Source organism: Xenopus laevis, chromosome 4L (assembly GCF_017654675.1).
Source record: "Xenopus laevis strain J_2021 chromosome 4L, Xenopus_laevis_v10.1, whole genome shotgun sequence".
NCBI lineage: Eukaryota > Metazoa > Chordata > Amphibia > Anura > Pipidae > Xenopus > Xenopus laevis.
This window is the reverse complement of record NC_054377.1, coordinates 75,521,391-75,542,301: the sequence shown is the minus strand read 5'-3', so window position 1 is coordinate 75,542,301 and position 20,911 is coordinate 75,521,391. Positions and strand designations below refer to the sequence as shown.

Here is a 20,911-nt window from a genome sequence, read left to right as displayed (position 1 = left end):
GTTATGAAAGTTTGAAGACAATTCTGTGTGTTATTACAGTTTTGCTAATGAATGTGAATTTCCCTTTTAGCTGCACGTCACAGTTTCCCCAAGAGATCTGCTTATCTGAATTTGTTACAATTGTTTCTCTGCTTATCTTAATTTGTAACAAATGCACCTGCGAAGTATTTAGGGCTGCCAAAAGTCAATTAAGTTTTATAAACTTTGTATCTTTTTCTGGCTGATCAAAGAGAAAGTTGGGACATTTCAGTAACAATCTGGGACTGTGGGTGGATCTGGCAAAATTGGAACTGTTCCGCGACAAAAGGGGACAGTTGGGAGGTATGAATTAGGTCTTATACATTTTTTGGGGGTGGGGTGCATTGCCTAGAAGCGCTCACTCTTTCAAAATAACTAGCTCTGATGGAAATCAGGGTGTATGCCAGAATCTGTTGTTTTGTTATCTTTTGTTTGTGCTGGAGTTGGTTATTTGATTTAGGTCTAAAAATATCTGCTAAGAAATGGAGCCCCCTTTAAAAACATATTAGACCTACCTGTCAAATATAGTCTGACCTAGACCTTAGCATGAAGAGATCATGAAGAATTACTTCTTAAATGGTACAGAATTTTCATTTGATTACATTTTAAAAGTGTCTTATTTCAATGAGATAAAGTTTGCATTAACTTTTCATTTTCATGATACATCCCCTTTAAGGAGCTTGTCCCGCACTAGATCAGTTGTATACATAAGCTGTGGCAGAAAGACAATAATATACCTGTCTCGTTTGTCATGGGATAGAACGTTGTGAAAAACAGAGGTCACTGCTTGGCTGTTGTGGAATGTATTCCTATGGCCAGTAGATACACTGAAATAGTAGGGTGCAGGGGCAGTGTAAAGGGTAATAGTTATATGGTAGTTGGGTAGTCAGCTTAAAAAATGTGACTGTTTCTTTGGCAATATAATGGAACCAGTTCCTGAAGAGAACTAGAGAACTATACTTGCTTCTGATGACCAGCTCTTACACTTTCAACATAGTCGTCAGAGCAAATATGATAAAAATGATTTTAACAATTGAAAATGACACTATAATGGTAATGATCCTCTCGGAGAAGCACATAACTTACAAATAATGGCCTGTTTGAAGAGGATTACTATTTAAACATAGAAATTATGCCATTCTTTGAAACAAAATGAGATATCCCCCCTGTGCAGCGCATCTCAATGAGCATATAAAACTGACAGTATGGTTATTTTAGAAACCGCTTTAGCTTTCAGATATTCTTCTTTTACCTTTCCTCTTTAGAGACAGTGGTGTTTATGTCCACATTCAACATCTGGCTTTGGATGAGCCATTTTTTTATTATCAGAAAATGTAAAATGTCGATATGTACAGTACACTTATATGCAATCTGGTTCTGTGTGCTTTTTTTTGTGTTTCTGCAAATATGAATTGTGCTCTGTGGTTTTTTTTTTTTTTCAAACCAGGGAAAGGTAATGTGTTCATCCTAGTTAACTGTTTCTGGTGCTTTGGGACCATGCTGTAATAAATAGCGGGTATCATGTTATAGTTTGAATGACAATATTCAGTGATAGAAGGAGTGGCGCTCAGACAGCTGGTAGGTGGACATCTGTCAGGAATGTCACAGGATGGGAACATTTAGTACAGAATAGCTATAAATGTTGATGTGAACTTGTCTCTAACACTGTTGTGTGAAATCAGTTTAAAAATATTTTTCTAAATTTCAGGTTTGCAGTAATATGTAGTCGTCTCAGACCTTCCTATTGCCCTATGTGCCATTTTAAATCATTATTTTCCTTTTTGACTATTGAGGGGATGGTTGCTTTCCCCTACCACCTTCTCTTTTCTTTGTTCTATGTGGCAGGTGAGACCTTATATGTGGAATAGCAGGCTGGGGCTTGCGAGATGATAACATACCTTAAAGTTAAATGCTATGAGCTAGAAGAAAGTAGAAGTTAATCAAAGAATAGCTATGCACTTTGAAACAACAAATTGTGGAAATGATCCTGATATATATATATATATATATATATATATATATATATATATATATATATATATATATATATATATATATACACCTTTGATTCTGTTGTTATTTCAGCTATTATTTATTTTGTAAGTCCATTCCTATAGATGTTTAAAGGACAGGGCTTCTAGTGCTTGACAACAACATACTGTACATTGTTATTCACTTCATTTTTACATAAAAGTATGTGATAGAATGTCCTAGTCTAAACAACTTTTTAATTGGTCTGGGTTTTTTATTGTGTACAGTTTTAGAATTATTTGTCTTCCTTTCCAGCAAAAAATGGCTTATGTATATGACTTTATACATCACAGTAAAAGTCAGGCAATGGAACACCATGGGCCATGCCTGGGACTCAGACTCAATACATGAAAGCTGAGAATTAATAAGTACCAGGAATACTTTAAGTGGCATAATAATTTAATAATAATGCAGCAACTGAATTTTAGCTAAGCAATGGTACATAAAGGATAAAATAACATCATGCAATTAAAGAATATGTAAGGACTCATAGGGTTAATGTGCCCCTATGGCTTTAAATCCTTGCACTTCCTGATCTCCCTAGTTGCTGGACAGATGCCCATGTATCTAGTTGTAATTAACATATCACAGTTATTGGCCAAGAGGTGTTGTGACCCCATCCACTTTGGTATAGTGAGAGGAGGGATGGATCTTCCTCTTTGGCTTCTGGTTGCTGATCCAGCTGGATGGAGCCTGGGAACTGCTAGTGTGTAAGTCGAGGAGCAGGGACCCCGTGAATGAGGCTAGTGTGTGGTTGGAATATAATTGTTATAGAAGTGAGGGAAGATGGAAAGAGCAGCTTTGTGCTCCATCAAGGAGGTGTAGCAGGGAGTAGCTTCCCTAGGCTATAAGATTGCTAACAGTGAAGGGACCACAGTGAATAGGGTGTCAGGCATTAGGCTCTCCTCCAGACCATGTGTGAGGTATTTCTGCCTAGAGGGAAGTTGTACTGCACCTGTCTTGACTACATCCTCAGGGAATGCACCTGCATCTACCTCTGATATACGTTCTGAGCTGTGTGCCTATATATTCTGCAAATGCCTCTTTACTGATGTAAGTGGATCATTTGTTTGTGACAAATAAACTATTTGTTCTGTTTGGCTGCAAGAACCCCATTTCTTTATTGGTTAAAGCACAGTAGCCTGTGGGAGTTGTAGTTGCAGTTCACAGCACCTTCATTTCTTCCACTTTGTGAAGGCCCTTCCTTAAGTGTTAGAGTCCAGTGTAAGAAGAAAGTTACCAGTACTCACGGTCTTAGTTTGCAGGAAAACCTTGCTTTATTTCAGTGCGGTGATGCAACGCTTCGGGCCACGCCCCTTTATCAAGCATGGCCCCGAAACGTTGCATCACCGCACTGAAATAAAGCAAGGTTTTCCTGCAAACTAAGACCGTGAGTGCTGGTAACTTTCTTCTTGTACATTGAATAGGAAGCTGCCGAAACTTCCACTACCAAGCACCAGGCTACTCTACAGGAGGGTGTTGTGGGTGTGTGTCCGCTCTCACCTATTTGTTTGGAAGAGTCCAATGTAACCCATGTTCTAATCACTAGATCAACATTTACCCCGTTTGGTCTGAATAGCCCAAAATATGGTTACAAATGCAGATTAGAAAAAATATTTCCTAGGTTGTCTACAACCAGAGTTCAGCATTACTACAATCCTGTCGGCTTGCTTGTTAACCTGACTAGCATCAAGCTGTTGTAAATCTTGCTCCCCTTTGCACTAATGATTTGGTGTTTAGAAAAAAGTGCACTTAAAGGACAAGGAAACCCTTAATTTCACAATTGCAGTATATAAGATGGTACCCTTTTCTGAATTAAATTGGTAGGTCATTTTTTAAAATACTGCTTATATCAGTCACTGCTCGTCTGTTGCATGTCGAAATTTAATATTCTTCGTTAGGCTTTTATTTCATTGCGAATCTTAATTGCACATTGCAAACCTTTAACACCTGCTCTGGAGTTTCATAAAAATATTTTGTTGTAAAAAACAGTATGCAATTGCAAAATTTTATTACACACACTGCGCAATATTGCAAACTATAAAATTCACAATCTCTATCCAACTGTCACATGAGTTGCAAAGTATTCACAAAGGCAAAATCTTTCACTTTGTGATGATTTATTGTCATTGTGAATAAATTGCGAACGATTTTTGCGTTAGAGAAAGGAAATTACATTCCCCATCTGTCTTTTACTTCCCTTCCCTCTGTCCTGACTGCCATCTGCAATGCGAATGCGTCATTATTTCTCTGTGATTATTCAAATGGAGAACGGTTATGGCGGAGCTCGCTGCGGCGTTCAGCGATCCCTTCCTGGTCGCAGCTATCGCGAGACTTCGGGTGTTAGCCCCATGTACACCAATCTTCAAGCAAATTATTCCTTGCTAGCAGCGCCGGCCATTCAACGGAGGGAACACCGATGTTTAATATCAATCCGGCTTTATTGTTTCACACAGTGCAGAGTTGCATTCACAGTGGGTGCGCTATATCAAACCTACGCGTTTCGTGTCTTAGTGAACGACACTTCCTCAGGGTTACCTCCGTTGAATGGCCGGCGCTGCTAGCGAGGAATAATTTGCGTCATTATTTCTCTGCCCACTGACCCTTGCTATGCCAGAATACTGCTCACAGTAGACCAATCGCTGTTTGTGTGCATGTACCTATTGTAAATCGTATCTACTGCGAATGCTCATAATCTTGAGGGCTGATTTACTAAAACTTCAATTAATATCGGTTTTTCATGAAAACAAAAAAAGTCCAAACTCCCTTCCGCAAACTGAACTCATTTATCAAAAAAAAATTTCGAAAAAATTGGAACGACAAAACGTTGCAACGAAATCGAGTTTCAATTCTTATTGTACAATTGACACTCTGAAAATTAGATTTTTGCTGTGAAAACCCTGACTATTTCAGATGATTCAGCGCAGATCACAATGTCAAGAAACAACTCCAGGGACATCTGCCATTGACTCTACGTGACCTCGACAGGTTTGAGGTGGCCTATTTTCGGATTCAGATTTCTAGCAACTTTGGGGTATGATAAATCTCCAAAAATTTGAGCTTGTATTTTTCCACGAAAAATTTGAGGTTGTGCGGGTCAAGACAGATAGCAACCCTTTCTATGTGCTGTGAAAATAACCGTGCCATCAAGCACATATTATTGCTCCAGTAAAAAGTTCTTTGTTCTCTCCTGATTCATCGTTCCTCAATAATAATGTGATTATGCCTTATATTAAACATAACTATGAATAACATCATAAATTACACAATTTTTTATGCAATATATTTTTTATAAATTTTCTTTTTAGTACAGTCCTCCAAGGACATAGAAGAATACAGCCATTAAGTCCTTTGTTTTTGTATGTTTTACTCCTGGAGATAAGCGGTATAACTCTGTGTTTGTTGCCGCAAGGATCTTCTACCTTTAAAAACACCTTTTGTTTATTCTGTCCTTCTCCTTTTGTATTCTGGGAACTCATTAACCTCCTGAAGCCTCATTTCCCTGGTAGTTGTGTGGGTTTAGGCTTCTAGACATTGATTTTTCTGACTTCCCACCTCTCGTCCATGTTATTCTTTAACATCACAGCCACAAAGCACCATTCCCTGCAATAATTTATGACTTGCAGTCACCACATGCCTATTTATGTAACGCTGATTTCTCACATGGCAAGCCGAAAGTGGTTTCATACCTCATCCTATCAAGTAATATTGCAAGAGGACAGTGTGAGGACAGATTTGTGCCTACCTATTCATGTGTAGAATTTTGATTTTATTTTAAATGAATGCTGTAAACCCTGGGTCGAGAAAATAATGGAATCTCTGCATTTACCTGCTGATACATAGCCCTGAGGCTAGACTGTTTGTCAATCTGCAGTCAATTTGTAGAATAAAACAACAGTTTTTAAATATGGAATAAAAAAATCTTTTAATAAACGGGCAAAGGCAACTCACAGCAGTTTTCTTTTTGCTAATTGCTTATATATTTTTGCTTTTTATAATCGATACTAATTAGCAAGCTGATTACTTCTGAAATAATTAGTAAGCAATAAGCATTCATTTTGAGACAGGTACAAGATGCTCACTGGTGATCAAGGACAACAATTTATAAACACAACAGCCTTACAATAACCATAGGTAATTGTGTGCAACTCACACCTTCTAGCTGATATTTTCTAGCAAATTCTGCTGTGCTTGGGTATCTGCACAATTTCAAATACTGCATTCTTTATAGTATTGGGCAGCAGTTAGCACACTTCGTCATGTTGCAAAAGTTCAACTTTCAGCATGAGAAAGTTCTCTCACACACCCTTATTCCCTTTAAAACTGGCTAAATCTTATATTTTTTCTGGCCAATGTTCTAAGGACCAACTTCATTGAAGAGAAGTTCCTACCTCTTGATGGATAGACTGTTCTGCTAAATTCTTGTTAGTTTAGTTATGCTGTATAATGAAAGCAGGGCAAATGATTTACATGACCTCACAAAGCAGCTACATCTTGTTTAGAGCACTAGACTTGAGACACTAACCAAGGAAACCACTTCCTGAGCAGAATAGAAGCTTTCAGCAGAGCACGGTGTCAAATGTATGATTCACGAGCTTCAACGAACAGCTTTCATTACACTCCATGGAAGAATGATGATGATGATGATGGTCTGTCTCTGCCCAGAAACGGCAGTTCCATCTGAGAACAAAGTTTTATGTCCCGCACAATTATAGCAGCAGTGTGCTCTTATGACTGCTTTACCCAACTAATCTGACTGTTTGGATAAAAATGACAGCGATCAATATCACATTTTATTTCTTTTGCTTTATATGAGTATGTCCAAAAAATGGCTTGCTATCATTAGTTTTTAAGCTAGTACTAAAATTGACATGCTGATGTGGTGGAAGACATTTTATACAATGCCGTATTCTTACCAAGAACTTATTTATGTTACAGGGTTCAATCTGGGTCCTATCTCAGCACTGGCTGGTTCACCCTAATTCTTGCAATGGATGCCTGCTATGGAATTCATGTGTATGGAATGATAAATGACACTTATTGCAAGTAAGTTTTCAGAAAAGGATCTCTACAAAACTAAGAGTGTTGTCAGAATTTTACAATTTCCTTACTGGATTACTGGGGTTAATCCAAATAATTGGTTTTAACAGTACTGTTTTAAAGCTCCATAGTAGCCGTGTTTAAAAAAACTCGTGGCATTTTCTGGGTTACATCTAGACCACATGGAAAAGAGAGAGATGCCTGACACTCACTTATAGACCATGTCTAGGGGTGCTCCCCTTATTAAAGGAAAGCAATACCCCCCAAATGAACACTTAAGTAACATATAGTTTATATCACATTAATTGGCATATTAAAGAATCGTATCAAACTGGTATATATGTTTAAGTAAATATTGCTCTTTTACATTTCTTACTTTTAGCCACAATTTAGGGATGATCTCTGTGCTGCCTCTTAGATCACCTGACGAGAAATCCTGCAGCTCTAACTATAACAGGAAGAAGTGTGGAAGCAAAAGACATAACTCTGTCTGTTAATTGGCTCATGTGACCTAACATGTATGGTTTGATTGGTTAGTTTGTGTGCACCGTGAATCCTAGGATCCCGTGGGGCGACACTCCCTGTACTTATCACCCAGTAAACAAAGGTGTTAGGTTTAGGGCGCCCTTTACATGTACCAAAGTAGGCAAAGAACTGAAATTGGCACACAGTGTTCATATACTATAGATGAGTGCAATTGTGTATGCCTATTTAACACTGTACTTGGAACTGCCATTGGTGATTGCAAATGAGCCTCATATTATTACGACAAATGTTGCCATTGCCTTTAATGTATTTTAACTTGTTGTCTGGAAATGTGTATTCTGTATGGAATTAGTAGATAATACCCCAACAAATATTTGCATTTTTCTTTCTAGGACCAATGGCTTTAGAAAAGTCCCTTACCATTATTATGAGCCAGGAAGGTACGAATGTGATGAATATTTCCTGCACGAGAATGCACCATATGGAGGTCACAGGTTTATCACTGAAAAACGAGTATTTGCAAAGTGGGCAAAGCAACGCAATATAACCTTCACGCATCCCGACTGGTCTCTGTCTTGATTTTGCTTGCACCAGTGCTTTCATGTCAGGAAATGAAAAGGCAATTAAACATAAGGAGCCCAGGAAGAAAAGCAAGTCTACTGTAAAACAAAATAACATTTCAAGAAGAGTCTTTCTGACCACATGCTGTTTGTACGCTGCACTTCATTTTTTTATAGAACATATTATTTTAAAGACAAACATGAGTGAACAAAGTACACAAGATATATGATCAGTGGCTGTTTTAGTTACATTTATATTAGTCTGTTCCTTATAATCCACATCCATATTGATTTCCTTTATACCTGGTAATAACTGAGCAAAATTGATTGTACTACACAAAGTAATAACTTGTGGAAAGTTTGCCCAAAGTCTAATAACCTACACCAGCCAATCAGCAAGTAGTCTTTACGTGTCAGTTTAAAATCAGGCATCCGATTGTCTATTACCAGACTTTGCAAATGTTTGGCAGTAATATGTGCATTATATAGGACCTAAAGACTTATAGGAGATAGTACAACTAAGGATGGCAAAACAAAACGGGTCAAATTCGCCCAAGCCTAATTACAACTTAAAATGGCTGATATCCCCTTGTTTTACCTGAGTTCAATGAGTTGGCCTTGTGGTGAACACACTTCAGTTCTTGAGCTAAACAGGGCAAAGAGAGAAAGCTACTCCATTTTTAGTACCTGCAATTTAGATATATAGATTACCAGTTTACCAGCAGTTTTACATTAGGTTATAATCTACCCTATGGCGCCGATTTATCAGAAGTCTAGTTTTCGTTTTTATAGCGATTCAAGAAAAAACACAAGGGAAAAATGCTAAACTTTGAATTGTCGGGATTTATTAAAGAATGAACCTTTGAAAAGTCGCCAGAGAAAATTCACCAAGTAAAAGCTGGTGAGGTTCAATAGAAGTCAATGGGAATTGTCTCTAACAGCTTTAATTATATATTTATTTTCCCAGTAAAACAGTCAATGTTTTATAGCCTTGTTGAAATTGAATGGAGCAATATGATCTCGCTGGTGTTCAACTTGTATCTGAGAATAAATGCACCCAGGAATATTTTGTTCTTAAATAAGCGAGCATTCGAGAAAAAAAAGTCACAAAGTATTTTCTGCCGTGTTTGGTTTTATTCTTGACCTTGAAAACTAGTAAATTGGCCTCTATATGTCCTCTTTGAGTCAGCCAACAAGTAACAAGCAAAAAGCAGGCCATTAACTGAGTAATGTAATAAAAGTCATGAACAAAAATAGAATAAAATGTTGAGTTGTAAACAATCTGGAGTGAGGTGCAGAGTGCAGTGCTGGTGAGCACAAGGCAGCCCTGTCCTTAACACCTGAATCACACGCAAGTTAGGAGATGGGTTGTATGGGACTAAATGCCTCTCCCAACCTGCCCCCATATATACAATTGGAAAGTGAAGGCACCCCAACATGCTGCCACAGGCACACAGGACAGGAAAGAGTGACAGCTTGTAGCTGGGCTTTGCACTTTGTACATGGCACTCTTCACCCATTTTTCGAAATAAAATTGATGTCTGTAAAAGTAATTATCAAAAAAAATGCAAGTTTTTAATAATTTAAGCAAGTTTCAAATAATGAGCTATATGCAATTGTAATTTGCTATGTAATACTGTCTGAATGTTGCTTTTAGATTTTTGGAGTTTTCAGCAGTTTATGACATTCATTACATCCCCCAGTAGTTTATTTCATATTCTTGTGTCTTTCTTCTCCTATAAAATTCATTTTTTTTTGCTTTAAAAAAGACTGAACCACAAGCAATGCTATGTAATAAAGCTCCTCCGATCAACAACTGATTTCCAACCTGTGGCCACTTTACATATAAATCAGATCCTCATACTGTCTGCTGAGTGCAATAAATTCATTAGATGCACAATAATATTATCCTGAATGTGAAGCTCATGCCAGACTGCGGCACTGTAAGAACAAAACTCTGTAACTCATTACTGTGAGAAATACGCCTTGAATGTCAGCACTGCTAAGCCGAGGGCAGTGGAGGAATACTTGACAAAATATGCTTTAAAGCTATAGATTCCCTTCTGCCTAGGCTTCAGACTAAGAACATTTATATGTTGTTTTGTTTTTTTATAAAGCATGGGAAAATCGAAACAATATTTTTATATTTATATATATTTTTATGCCAGTGGCTATTACAATGAACATTTTATACATATCTACTTCATATACTGAATACCTCTCTAGTTAGTACGTACTGTTGTGGGTATATATGTATGTGTCTAAAATATGAAAACCATTGTTACAGTACTGTACTTTATATTGTACATTTTATGCCAAAATATTTGTTAGAAATGTTAGTCTGAAATCACGTTCCCTGTGTATGTATGCTATGTAGGATTTAACAAATATATTTAGTGATGGTACAATAGGGTGCGATGCTGTAGATTTGCCCCCCTTCTTCACACCTAAAATGTAAATTTTTTCATGTGTTTGATAGTGTAAATGTATTTTTATGATTCCAAGAGGCTGAAATTAAAGGATTCTTCAGCATTCAGGGCTTGGTTGTGGGGATGGCACATGGATGCCCCTAGGAACACTCTCTAGCTTGCACATTATTCAGAATGTATAGCCAATACTAGGAGCCACAAGGTGGTGAGGAGTCGTGTTCTTACCAAATACCTGCGGCAGGACTTATGTACCAGTCTTCCTTGCAACCAACCCTACTTTACTCTGTTCTCTATGTAGCTTACACCAACAAATCCACAGACATTACATAAATGGGCCCTACATTTTTCCTTTAGTTTTTCAGCATTTAAACCCCTACAATTTCTAAATAAAATTCAAACTTTTGAATGAAGCAATTCCTGGAAACGTCATGCCCATCATGCCTAAGGAGAACTAAAGCTTAACTAAAGAAGCAGGCTGGAAATGTTGTACATTTTGTTTTGGACTTCCACTTTGGACAACCACAGCCCTTTAGCAGTAAAGATCTGTGTCTCTGAAGATGCCCCAGTAGCTCCCCATCTTCTTTTCTGCTGATTCACTGCACATGCTCTGTGCTGCTGTCACTTACTGAGGTCAGGGACTGACACAATATATACAGTACACACAGACTATATATGTCACATTGAAAGCCTGATTAGTAATACAGCCAAATACTACATGACAGCAAAGAAACCAGTGCAAGTAGCATTAGAATGTAGCATCAGTTTATATTACAGGCAAACCTCATTTTCTGCTTGATAATCTGTGACAACCCCTAAGCTTAGCTTCTCAACAGCTGCTCAGAACCCACTGAACATGTGAGTGTCACAGACACTTTCCAAGATGGTGACCCCCTGTGACAAGTGGCAATAAGTCCAGCATATAAAATATGGCATTTTTAAATATATAATTTTTTAGGGTTTAGTTCTACTTTAATAGCTAAAAGAGCTAAACTGTTTGATTTTAAACCTAACAACATAGGGGTATATTTATCAAAAAGTGAAGTTAGAGATCACCACAGTCCGCTAGAGTGAAATACCACCACTCTCCATTAATTTCTATGGGATTTTTAAAGGCATATTTATTAAAGGTGAGCTTTCACTTTCACCTTTTGATAAATACGCCTTTAAAACCCATAGAAATTAATGGAGAGAGGCGGGATTTGTGGTGGGCTGGCTGTGGTGATCTCTAACTTCACTGTTTGATAAATATACCCCATAGTCTCATAAACAGGCATGTTTGGTACAATTTGATAGTGTTTCCTTTGTAGGGTTCTGCTACCAGGGTTCTGCTATGTTGTCGGTTGAAGTGCAGTATTAGGGGGCACAATTCTTATTGCACAGTATGTCTTCATCTGAATGCTGTAGAGGGAAATACAATAATCAAATATCACCTGTGCCCTCGTATTCAATACCTTGAAAGTTCTCCAACTTTAGTCATTAAATTCATCCTTTAGCTTTCAGTCTGTCCTGGGACTTGCAAAACAGCAATTGCTGGCAGGCCACAGTTTAGAAAGCTTTACACTGCCAATAAACTGTACTGCATAGCCTAAAATACCTTCAAAACCATTACACTGCACACTGCCCCTAGTCAATGGAAAGGTTTCTCCCCATTTGTTGTTGTACTACAACTTCCAGCGTGGACATGCCAAGTGTTCTCGTAGTGACTCTAGTGTAAAACCTAGTTACCCAGCATCAGCAGCTTTAAAGCATCCACTAGTATTAGGGCTGCTGTATTTTAGATATAGAAGATTATAAATATTGTCATTAGTTCTTCATCATGCATTTTAAAAATCCCTGTCAAACATGGTATGTTTGTGTCAGAAGGAAACATAAGGGGGGTACTTACTAAAACTCAAATTTTCTTATTAAAACAAAGTCTAACTTCCATCCATGAATTTAACTCTTTTATCAAATAATCAGCTCGAAAAAGTCGGTGCGGGAAAAGTTTTGATAAAGTTGTATGAAAATTAAGATCGTATGGCTTTCGCCCAAATAATACTTTTTTTTTGAGTTGTCGCCCAAAAACCCTGACTTTTTTTTGATTATCCAGTGCAGATCACAATGTCAATAAACATCTTCTGGAACAACTGCCATTGACTTAACTTGACCTTGACAGGTTTTAGTTGTAGTTTTTTTCAGATTCGGATTTTTAGCATATATCGGGTATAAGAAATCTCTAAAAAATTTAAATTAAAATTTACCTCTAGAAATTCCAGTTTTCCCCCGAAAAAACGTGACCAGAAAAATCTGAGGCTTCATGAATAGGCCCTTTACAGTCACATAACAGGAAAGATGACCCAGAGAACATCATACTCTCCAGCTATTCTCCAACATATTGAACGTATGTACTATAAATATTATTTAGCAACATATTTGTCATTTTTCTTTTCATGACAACCCATTTAAATATAGCTTAGATGTTTTACACTATCATACATCAAGAAGAAATGTCACTATTATTTCCCGGGGCGGTATAGGGAGGGCTATATTTACCCGACGTCTATCTGTATCTTTATGTATGACTTTGACATGATTTTGTAATTATGTTTACTTGAAATAAAAATGTTTGTGTTTTTCTTAAATGAATTAAGTGAACCTTGTATGCTTTGTAAAGATACAATATTTAATGTATTGGGTATATGAATGTGTAGGATGTGACAGTGGGTGACACATTGCTTCATAAAATACAGCAATGCTTCTAGGCAAACTCTGAGTACAACTAAACTTTCCTGCTAGAACATGTTCTACTCCCACTCGTGAACTTGACTAGTCTTCAGTATAAACTTTTTTCTTTATATTTCCATTTACATACCTATTAAATGCTGCCTTACTGACAGCAACTGCCTGTTATTGCTGACTCTCATGCATGTCTAGAACACAATCCTGCCTGTTTTTTTTCTTCAAAATCTCGTAATGTTATATACCAGCAACTCAAGTTTAATCCCTAATGGCTTGTTCATTTCTAAGATTCCTTTAGAACTAATGTCATTATTCCAATGAGAACATCCAGAACATAAAATAGAGTTGTTTCTTTTCCAAACACAGGGAAGATAAGCACTGACATTTATGATCTTCTTATGGCATCTGCTGTAGCTAAAACAGCCAGAGCAAAGCACAACAACACATTGCTGCTTCCATTATACTGAATGACTCACTCAAATAAAATGATGTCATCTAATGGCTCTCAGTACATGTGGACAGTCAGACAAAACAAATATTAGCAATAGATGTTTCATACAAAGCTTAATGTGATATTGCCAGGACATGAAATCAAATTCATGACATTGTCATCAAAATATGCAATTTGCGGTTGTTTATATTCATTCAAATGTACTATATTTTAACTATTTTGGTCTGCAATTTAAAATAATAATAATATCTCAGTCTGGAACAATACAAGAAAGATGGCATCCAAAGCTAAAAGAAAAAAAATAATCACAACTGTTCAGTATTTAGACCAGCAGTTGTTAAAGAATTGTAAATTAATGTACTGATACCGATATCTGGATTTACATACACGGATATGTATATAAGAAAGCTTGCAGACTTAACAATCATTCCCCTTTAGCTCAGAGACTACCAGCAGTGGATAACATAATTGCCGTTATACAGTGCTATTATTTATTAGCACTATAATATCTTAGGTGCTGAGATTCAGGGGATCATGCCACAAGTATTAGAAGCAAAATCAGACCATAGCCTTTATGCTGGTCCCAACCCCCACAATTTTAAAGTAAGCTATTTGTATGGGAAAAAACAGAATTGTTTAATACTGTTGAAAAACCTCACTCTCTCTTTCGTCATGCAAGTGATATTTTGTGGGAATTCTTACCTTGAACAAAGTCTCCACCCTAGTAATTGTCAGGCAACGTGTCTGAAATATTGCCCAAACATTCATTTGAAAATAGAAGATTGTGTATATAGTGGAAAATATATCATCTACCTAGGTGCAGGTTCAACAGGTCTTGTGAAATGTGGGTTTTGTAAATTGAATTAAAAAAAAATCTGCAAAAAAAAAACAGTTGAGTGCTGTACTTCGTGGGACTATACTGTGTATATATATATATATATATATATATATATATATATATATATGATGAAAGAAGACCAGCAACACCAAGAAATCAGTGTATGTACAACCACACGGATGTTTGGCCCCTTTCTCAAAGACTGGATATATGTAGAGAGAGATATTGTAGCAAGTGAATTTACAAAGCATGGGATACTCAGATTTCCGGATTGTTTCTCACTGTGGAGGAATCATAATTCTTGTCACAAATGTTCATTCTCATGTAACAAGGTCATCTTTAGTTCACATCTGGCGTCTCAATTAAAATAAAATCTACGTCTGAATGTACTTATTAATGTGCAGCAAGGGAAAATGGACTGCATATAAAGCTAATGCCAACATGTTTAATTCATCCTAAACTAAATTTACCAGATTATGTGAAATGCCACAGACACTTCTAATAAGATAGAAGGGCTGCACTTTTTGCTTTTTCTTTTAGTACATTTTTATTTTCTTTTTTAGTAACTTTTATTTGCTAGTTGTCCCTGACATTACAGGTCCTGTTTACATAAAGCGGCAGATTTATCAACGGTCAAGGTGAATTTTCGAATGAAAAAAAACAAAACATTTCGAGCTATTTTTTGTGTACTTCGACTAGGGTATACTCCAAAATCGATTTGAATTTTAAAAGGTTGGGGAGGTGTTAAAAATAAGGGTGGAAAGGAAAGTAGTTAATATACCCATCCGACACAGGTAAAACTGCTTAGTAATCTCTACCCTTTGATAAGACAGGTACTGTATATACTATGGGGGAGCCATTTGAAGTAAAAGTCAAGGTTAAAAATGTGCTCCAGTAGTGTTTTTATACTGACAACTGAGAACCAACTTGTTTAAAACTAAAATCAAGTTTAACACTTTACTCAGGCTCTAGGTACAAATTATTTATTTCATCCAAAAAGCGGTTTCCAATTTTCTGCAGATAAATACCAGTAACGTTTTGTTTTCTCACTTTCTAAAAAGGCATCATCAGTCCCTTGTCTGTAATTATGTGTTATATCTGCCAGTACATCTGCTTCTGGGAGTCAATTCCACAGCTTCATAGTCTTCACAGGAAAAAAACAAAAGTTTTTGTACCTTAAGTTGGTTTAATAAAAGCACTAAATAATAGAAATATAAGGGAGCATTCTGCCTTCAATAGTACTGTAAGATGTGCATATAATAAACAGCCAGTTATTTGTGATTCTTAATTATAATGCTAATTATCGTCAACTAACTTTTAAAGAAATTAACATTCATTTAAAGTTCATGTACATGAGCATCACCACCATGTTCAGGGTTTAAATATAAAATGCATTCTTATGATTAAACGGGCAGTTCTTCTTAAGTAGAGTATAATGTAGTGAGTTGTAAGACAAGATGTGTGTGTGCGCACTCATGTGTGTTTAATCATTTCTGAGATATTATCAGTTTTAGACAATTTATACTGCTAATTATAGGCTCAACAGCTCATTTGAAGGCCCAGAGTGTGAATGACCCTAAGAGGCATATTTAGTAGCAGTAGATGATGTTGCCCATAGCAGATCTTTGAATTTGTTTTCCAACTTGTAGGTGACTGTTCAAATCTAATTGATGAATTGCTGATTGATTGCTATGGGCAGCATCACTGGTGAATAAATAAACCCATGTCTATAATTTTCCTGTAAACTTCCTGGGTTCAGTTAACCCTAGTATTGTTGACTCTCAGTTAAGGCAAAAGCCTGGTTTTATCAGTCTAAAAATGCTAATATCTCAGAAACCAAAAAAAAAAAAATAGAATATGAATCTAAATTGCAAAAGTGCTCAGAGAAAACCAGAGTAAATTGACATCAGTTAAACTTTAGGGGTGAGATCCCCTTTAAATGAGCAAACCAGTATTGTTTTGAGTTATCCAGTACTGCACACTCACATGATTACATGAAAATCAACCTGGCCCAGTGCTAAGAATATGGCTTTATTCAAATCTTGCACAAAAAAAGTCTGCAATCTGTTCCTCTCTAATTATTTGTCATCTTGTCAAAATTTGATGAAAGCAATTCAATAGAATTTATGTATCATGCCTGCTTGATGTTAAAAGAAGCCCAGGGCCCATTTGTCCTTAAATCTATCAAAGCAATTGCTCAATACCATTTAATCCTTAAGAAAAGATAGACTGTGTAATGCTGCCAGTTCAGATGCTCCACGGATTGTTTGCCATAAGTATATAGCTGATGAATTAGTGTTTCCCACAAACAGTAGTTATTTGTATAACAGACTGTACTAAACAAATTGCATTCATGAATTGGCATCAAATCTTCTCTATAATAGGGTTGCTTCATTTCCAAATGTTGTCTGTTTCTACATTCTGTGATTCTCTTTTTCCACTAAATACATTATTCCAAAAAGAAAAGCAAACGTAGAAACATGGAATGAAGTAAGGTATATCTAGATCTGTTCTAATTAGAAGTGTGGGCCAGCTTCACATTGTGGTAGTTGACCCTTAGTTGTACTGCAAGGATGTGCCTCTAATCTAAGATAACAGACTTTTTAAAGGTCAATAGTTGTGCTTAATTGGCCGAAATATCCATGTAGCCACATGACATCTCAGCAATCCTATTGCTGGTACCCCAATGTCACCTATTCCAGATTGCCAGCTTTACTCAGATGTGATTATAGATAATAGATAGATAGATAGATAGATAGATAGATAGATAGATAGATAGATAGATAGATGGATGGATGGATGGATGGATGGATGGATGGATGGATGGATGGATGGATGGATGGATGGATAGATAGATAGATAGATAGATAATAGATAGACAGACAGACAGATAGATAGATAATAGATAGTTAGATAGATGATAGATAGATAGATAGGTAGGTAGATAGATAGATAGATAGACAGACAGACAGACAGACAGACAGTCAGATGGATAGATGATAGATAGATAGATAGATAGATAGATAGATAGATAGATAGATAGATAGATAGATGGATGGATGGATGGATGGATGGATGGATAGACAGACAGACAGACAGACAGACAGACAGACAGACAGACAGACAGACAGATAGATAGATAGATAGATAGATAGATAATAGATAGATAGATAGATAAACAGACAGACAGACAGACAGACAGATAGATAGCTAGATGATAGATAGATGATAGATAGATGGATAGATGGATGGATGGATGGATGGATGGATGGATGGATAGATAGATAGATAGATAGAATAGATAGATAGATAGATGATGATAGATAGATAGATAGATAGAATAGATAGATAGATAGATAGATAGATAGATGATAGATAGATAGATAGATAGATAGATAGATAGATAGATAGATAGACAGACAGATAGATAGATAGATAGATGATAGACAGACAGATAGATAGATAGATGATAGATAGATAGATAGAAGATAGATAGATAGATAGACCGATAGATAGATAGATTGATAGATAGATACCCATAGATAGATAGATATTTAAAGTAAAACAAAGACTAGATCCCAGTGTACATCATCATTTGATATCTGAGGCATGAATTGCTTATGCAAATAATAAATGAACACAAATTGAGTCAATCTAAATCATATCCTACTAATCACATAAAGGTAAAGTGTATATCCAACTTCCATGTAACACCATTGACATACATAAGAATTAGTTGTCTCTCCTAATGGTCTGATTGAAATCATGTTGAAGTGTGCAGCTGTACCTTCCGACATTTTAATCAGTTCAGATGAGGCTCCATAGTGTGATTAATCTGTCCAAAAATACCTGGGCCTACTGGCTTGGTTCATGTAAATCAAATCGTAGTGGCAAATCTGTAGTGTGAATATTATAATAAGTCAACTACAGCAGTGATTTGGATTTCCAGCATGGGCATAACTGGAATGCATATTTTATTAACGAAAAATTCCAGGAATGCACATAGGGTATATTTGTACATTTCATATGGATGGTATTTATTTATATATTATATGAACTCCTGTCACTATACTGCGGTCTTCTCAATGCAAGGGTAGCGGTGCACCAGACTGTGGGCTACACACTGTTACTGCAAAGTTAGCTGCTAGCTATCACAGAACTTACGGTATATATTTATGTGATATAAACTGATCACACTGTTGGTAAAAGCCTGTTAGCATGCAGTATACCTTCAATATAACTATGAGCATTATGAGCTAGACTTAATTTTGACATTCCTTTGCCCCTGTGTGTCTTGATTAATTCTTTATCCATATTGCAGCAACGGTATCTTGCAGTATCAGCTCTGTAGCTGGTACAAATACAAGACATAGTTCAACACATCCAAACAAGAACAGCCATGTAAAAGCAAACTGGTTCTACGTTACACCTTCTCAAAACAGAAAAATGTCACAGGCTATGTGACTTTCCCCTAAGATAAGAAAAATAATTCAAGATTCATAAGTCAGAGGAACTTATAAAATATATAAAACATGGCATTTTTAGCCATATTAATTTTTAGGGTTTAGTTTTCCTTTAACCTGATTTATCTCGCCCACAACCTGGTTAATCTGCTCCTCTTTATAGTGTAACTTTTCTCAGTCACATTGCTATTAACTGTAGATTTAGTTTGTAGTGGCGTACACCATGCCTGAAGCAGGAACTGAAAAATACATTTTACAATCTCCCATGTTAGCCAAATAAAAGGTATCACTTACTCTACATTTTCCTGTTTTGAGCAATGGCTGACATGGCACAACACCCTGCTACTGTGCCGTGATTTGTTGATGAATTCATTTTGGGCTTCTTTCTCCAACTATTGTATTTTGTGTGATTTGTAGATTAAATAAACTCGTGTTTAGCCTTAGATTTTTGCTTTGTGGTTGAAATTCTGCAAATATGTCTATGTCTATCCTCCAGCAATGAAAAAATATATTCAGCCCTTGGCACTGTAAAGCCTTAGATCCATTAAACCCACCGGCTAGCACTGTGATACATGAATGATACAAATAAATCCCTTTTACAGCTCACGAGTAAGCTATGCAAGCATCAAACAAACACTTTTTGCTTCACTGTAACAAAGTACTATTAGTATCATGGTACATTACTGCATATATTGTTTTATACTACCTGTCTTAAGTTCATAACAAGTCTGCGCAGCATGCTGTTCCCAATTCATGTTGTTTTTTACTTGCTGGTAAGCAGGAATCTTGCTGAAAAGTATTGTTACAATTAATAAGGAAATGTGTTTAGGTAAAAGGAACATTTGTTGAGTTTTAGAACATTGACTGCTGCAGTGGAAAAGTATTCAGAGCCTAGGCACCCAATCCTGGCAGGCTATCCTGTAGAAGATGTAAACGTTTGATACGTTATCAATCAGTTGTTTCCTAAACCAATTGAACCAAACCTGTAGAAGTTAATCAAGAGTACTGAATAAGGGCAAACAACTTACATTACAGCCAAACATCCGACGCATTTACTGATTTCCATTACAACAAAGTATGCATGTCTGTGATTACCTATTCCATACAGTGACACATCAGGAATGGATTCAGGAAGCAATATATCTAGGATAAACTCAGCTGAATGACAGATCTCAGTAGAGGATTGCAGGTCACTGTGGGAAAAAATGCAAAGTTTGATTAAAATGAACGAATCAGCAGGGTTAATGCAGCAAACACTTTCAGTAACTAATAACCTGTCTCACTACTGCACATTTAAAAAGAATGACCTGTTTATATAGTTACAATGGTCCAGACAATAACAATGGAGAAGGGCTGATAGTGAAGCAAGATTAGAGGACCTAACCATCTATGCATGATGTTAAATGTTTAGCCCCTGGCATTTGAAATACACAATATTAGCACCAGTGTTTGGCAGCATACAGCAGGCAAATGTCATTTGCCAAAGTTTTCAGATTGCTGGTTTGGACCTGCTAGTGTCCCATAGTTTCAGTTCCTATGTTAGCAACTACTTGACAGAATGTAGTAACGATAGGTAAGCAACTAACTCATTGTAATAATAGGAGTTTTTTCAATAATGACTCATGGTAATACTCTGATTAAACCCAATAGCTCATTGCAATACTTTGATAAAGAACTGCATAAAAATATAACATAAAGAACTGTTCTATTGTTGAGCCCAATGTCATATGTTAAGCATAATAAAGTGTATAAAGACAGCTTTATAATGAATAATTGTATATAACAAAGCTTTGTATCATAGTATACAAGACGGCTTTATAATCTGTAATCCTGTATAATGAAACTTTGTGCAAGTGGACTAATCAACTTGATGACCT

General features: G+C 36.4%; 1 protein-coding gene across 1 annotated transcript in view; it reads left to right on the top strand.

The window, feature by feature from the left end:
• st6galnac3.L (ST6 (alpha-N-acetyl-neuraminyl-2,3-beta-galactosyl-1,3)-N-acetylgalactosaminide alpha-2,6-sialyltransferase 3 L homeolog) overlaps positions 1-11,084 on the top strand; it is a 134,415-nt gene extending 123,331 nt beyond the window's left edge. Inside the window, exons 4-5 of the mRNA XM_018258189.2 lie at positions 6,988-7,095; positions 7,968-11,084. Coding sequence (XP_018113678.1) covers positions 6,988-7,095; positions 7,968-8,154 — 295 coding nt within the window. The 3' untranslated portion in view covers positions 8,155-11,084. The remainder of the gene's footprint in view (positions 1-6,987; positions 7,096-7,967) is intronic.
• Positions 11,085-20,911: the final 9,827 nt, after the last annotated feature.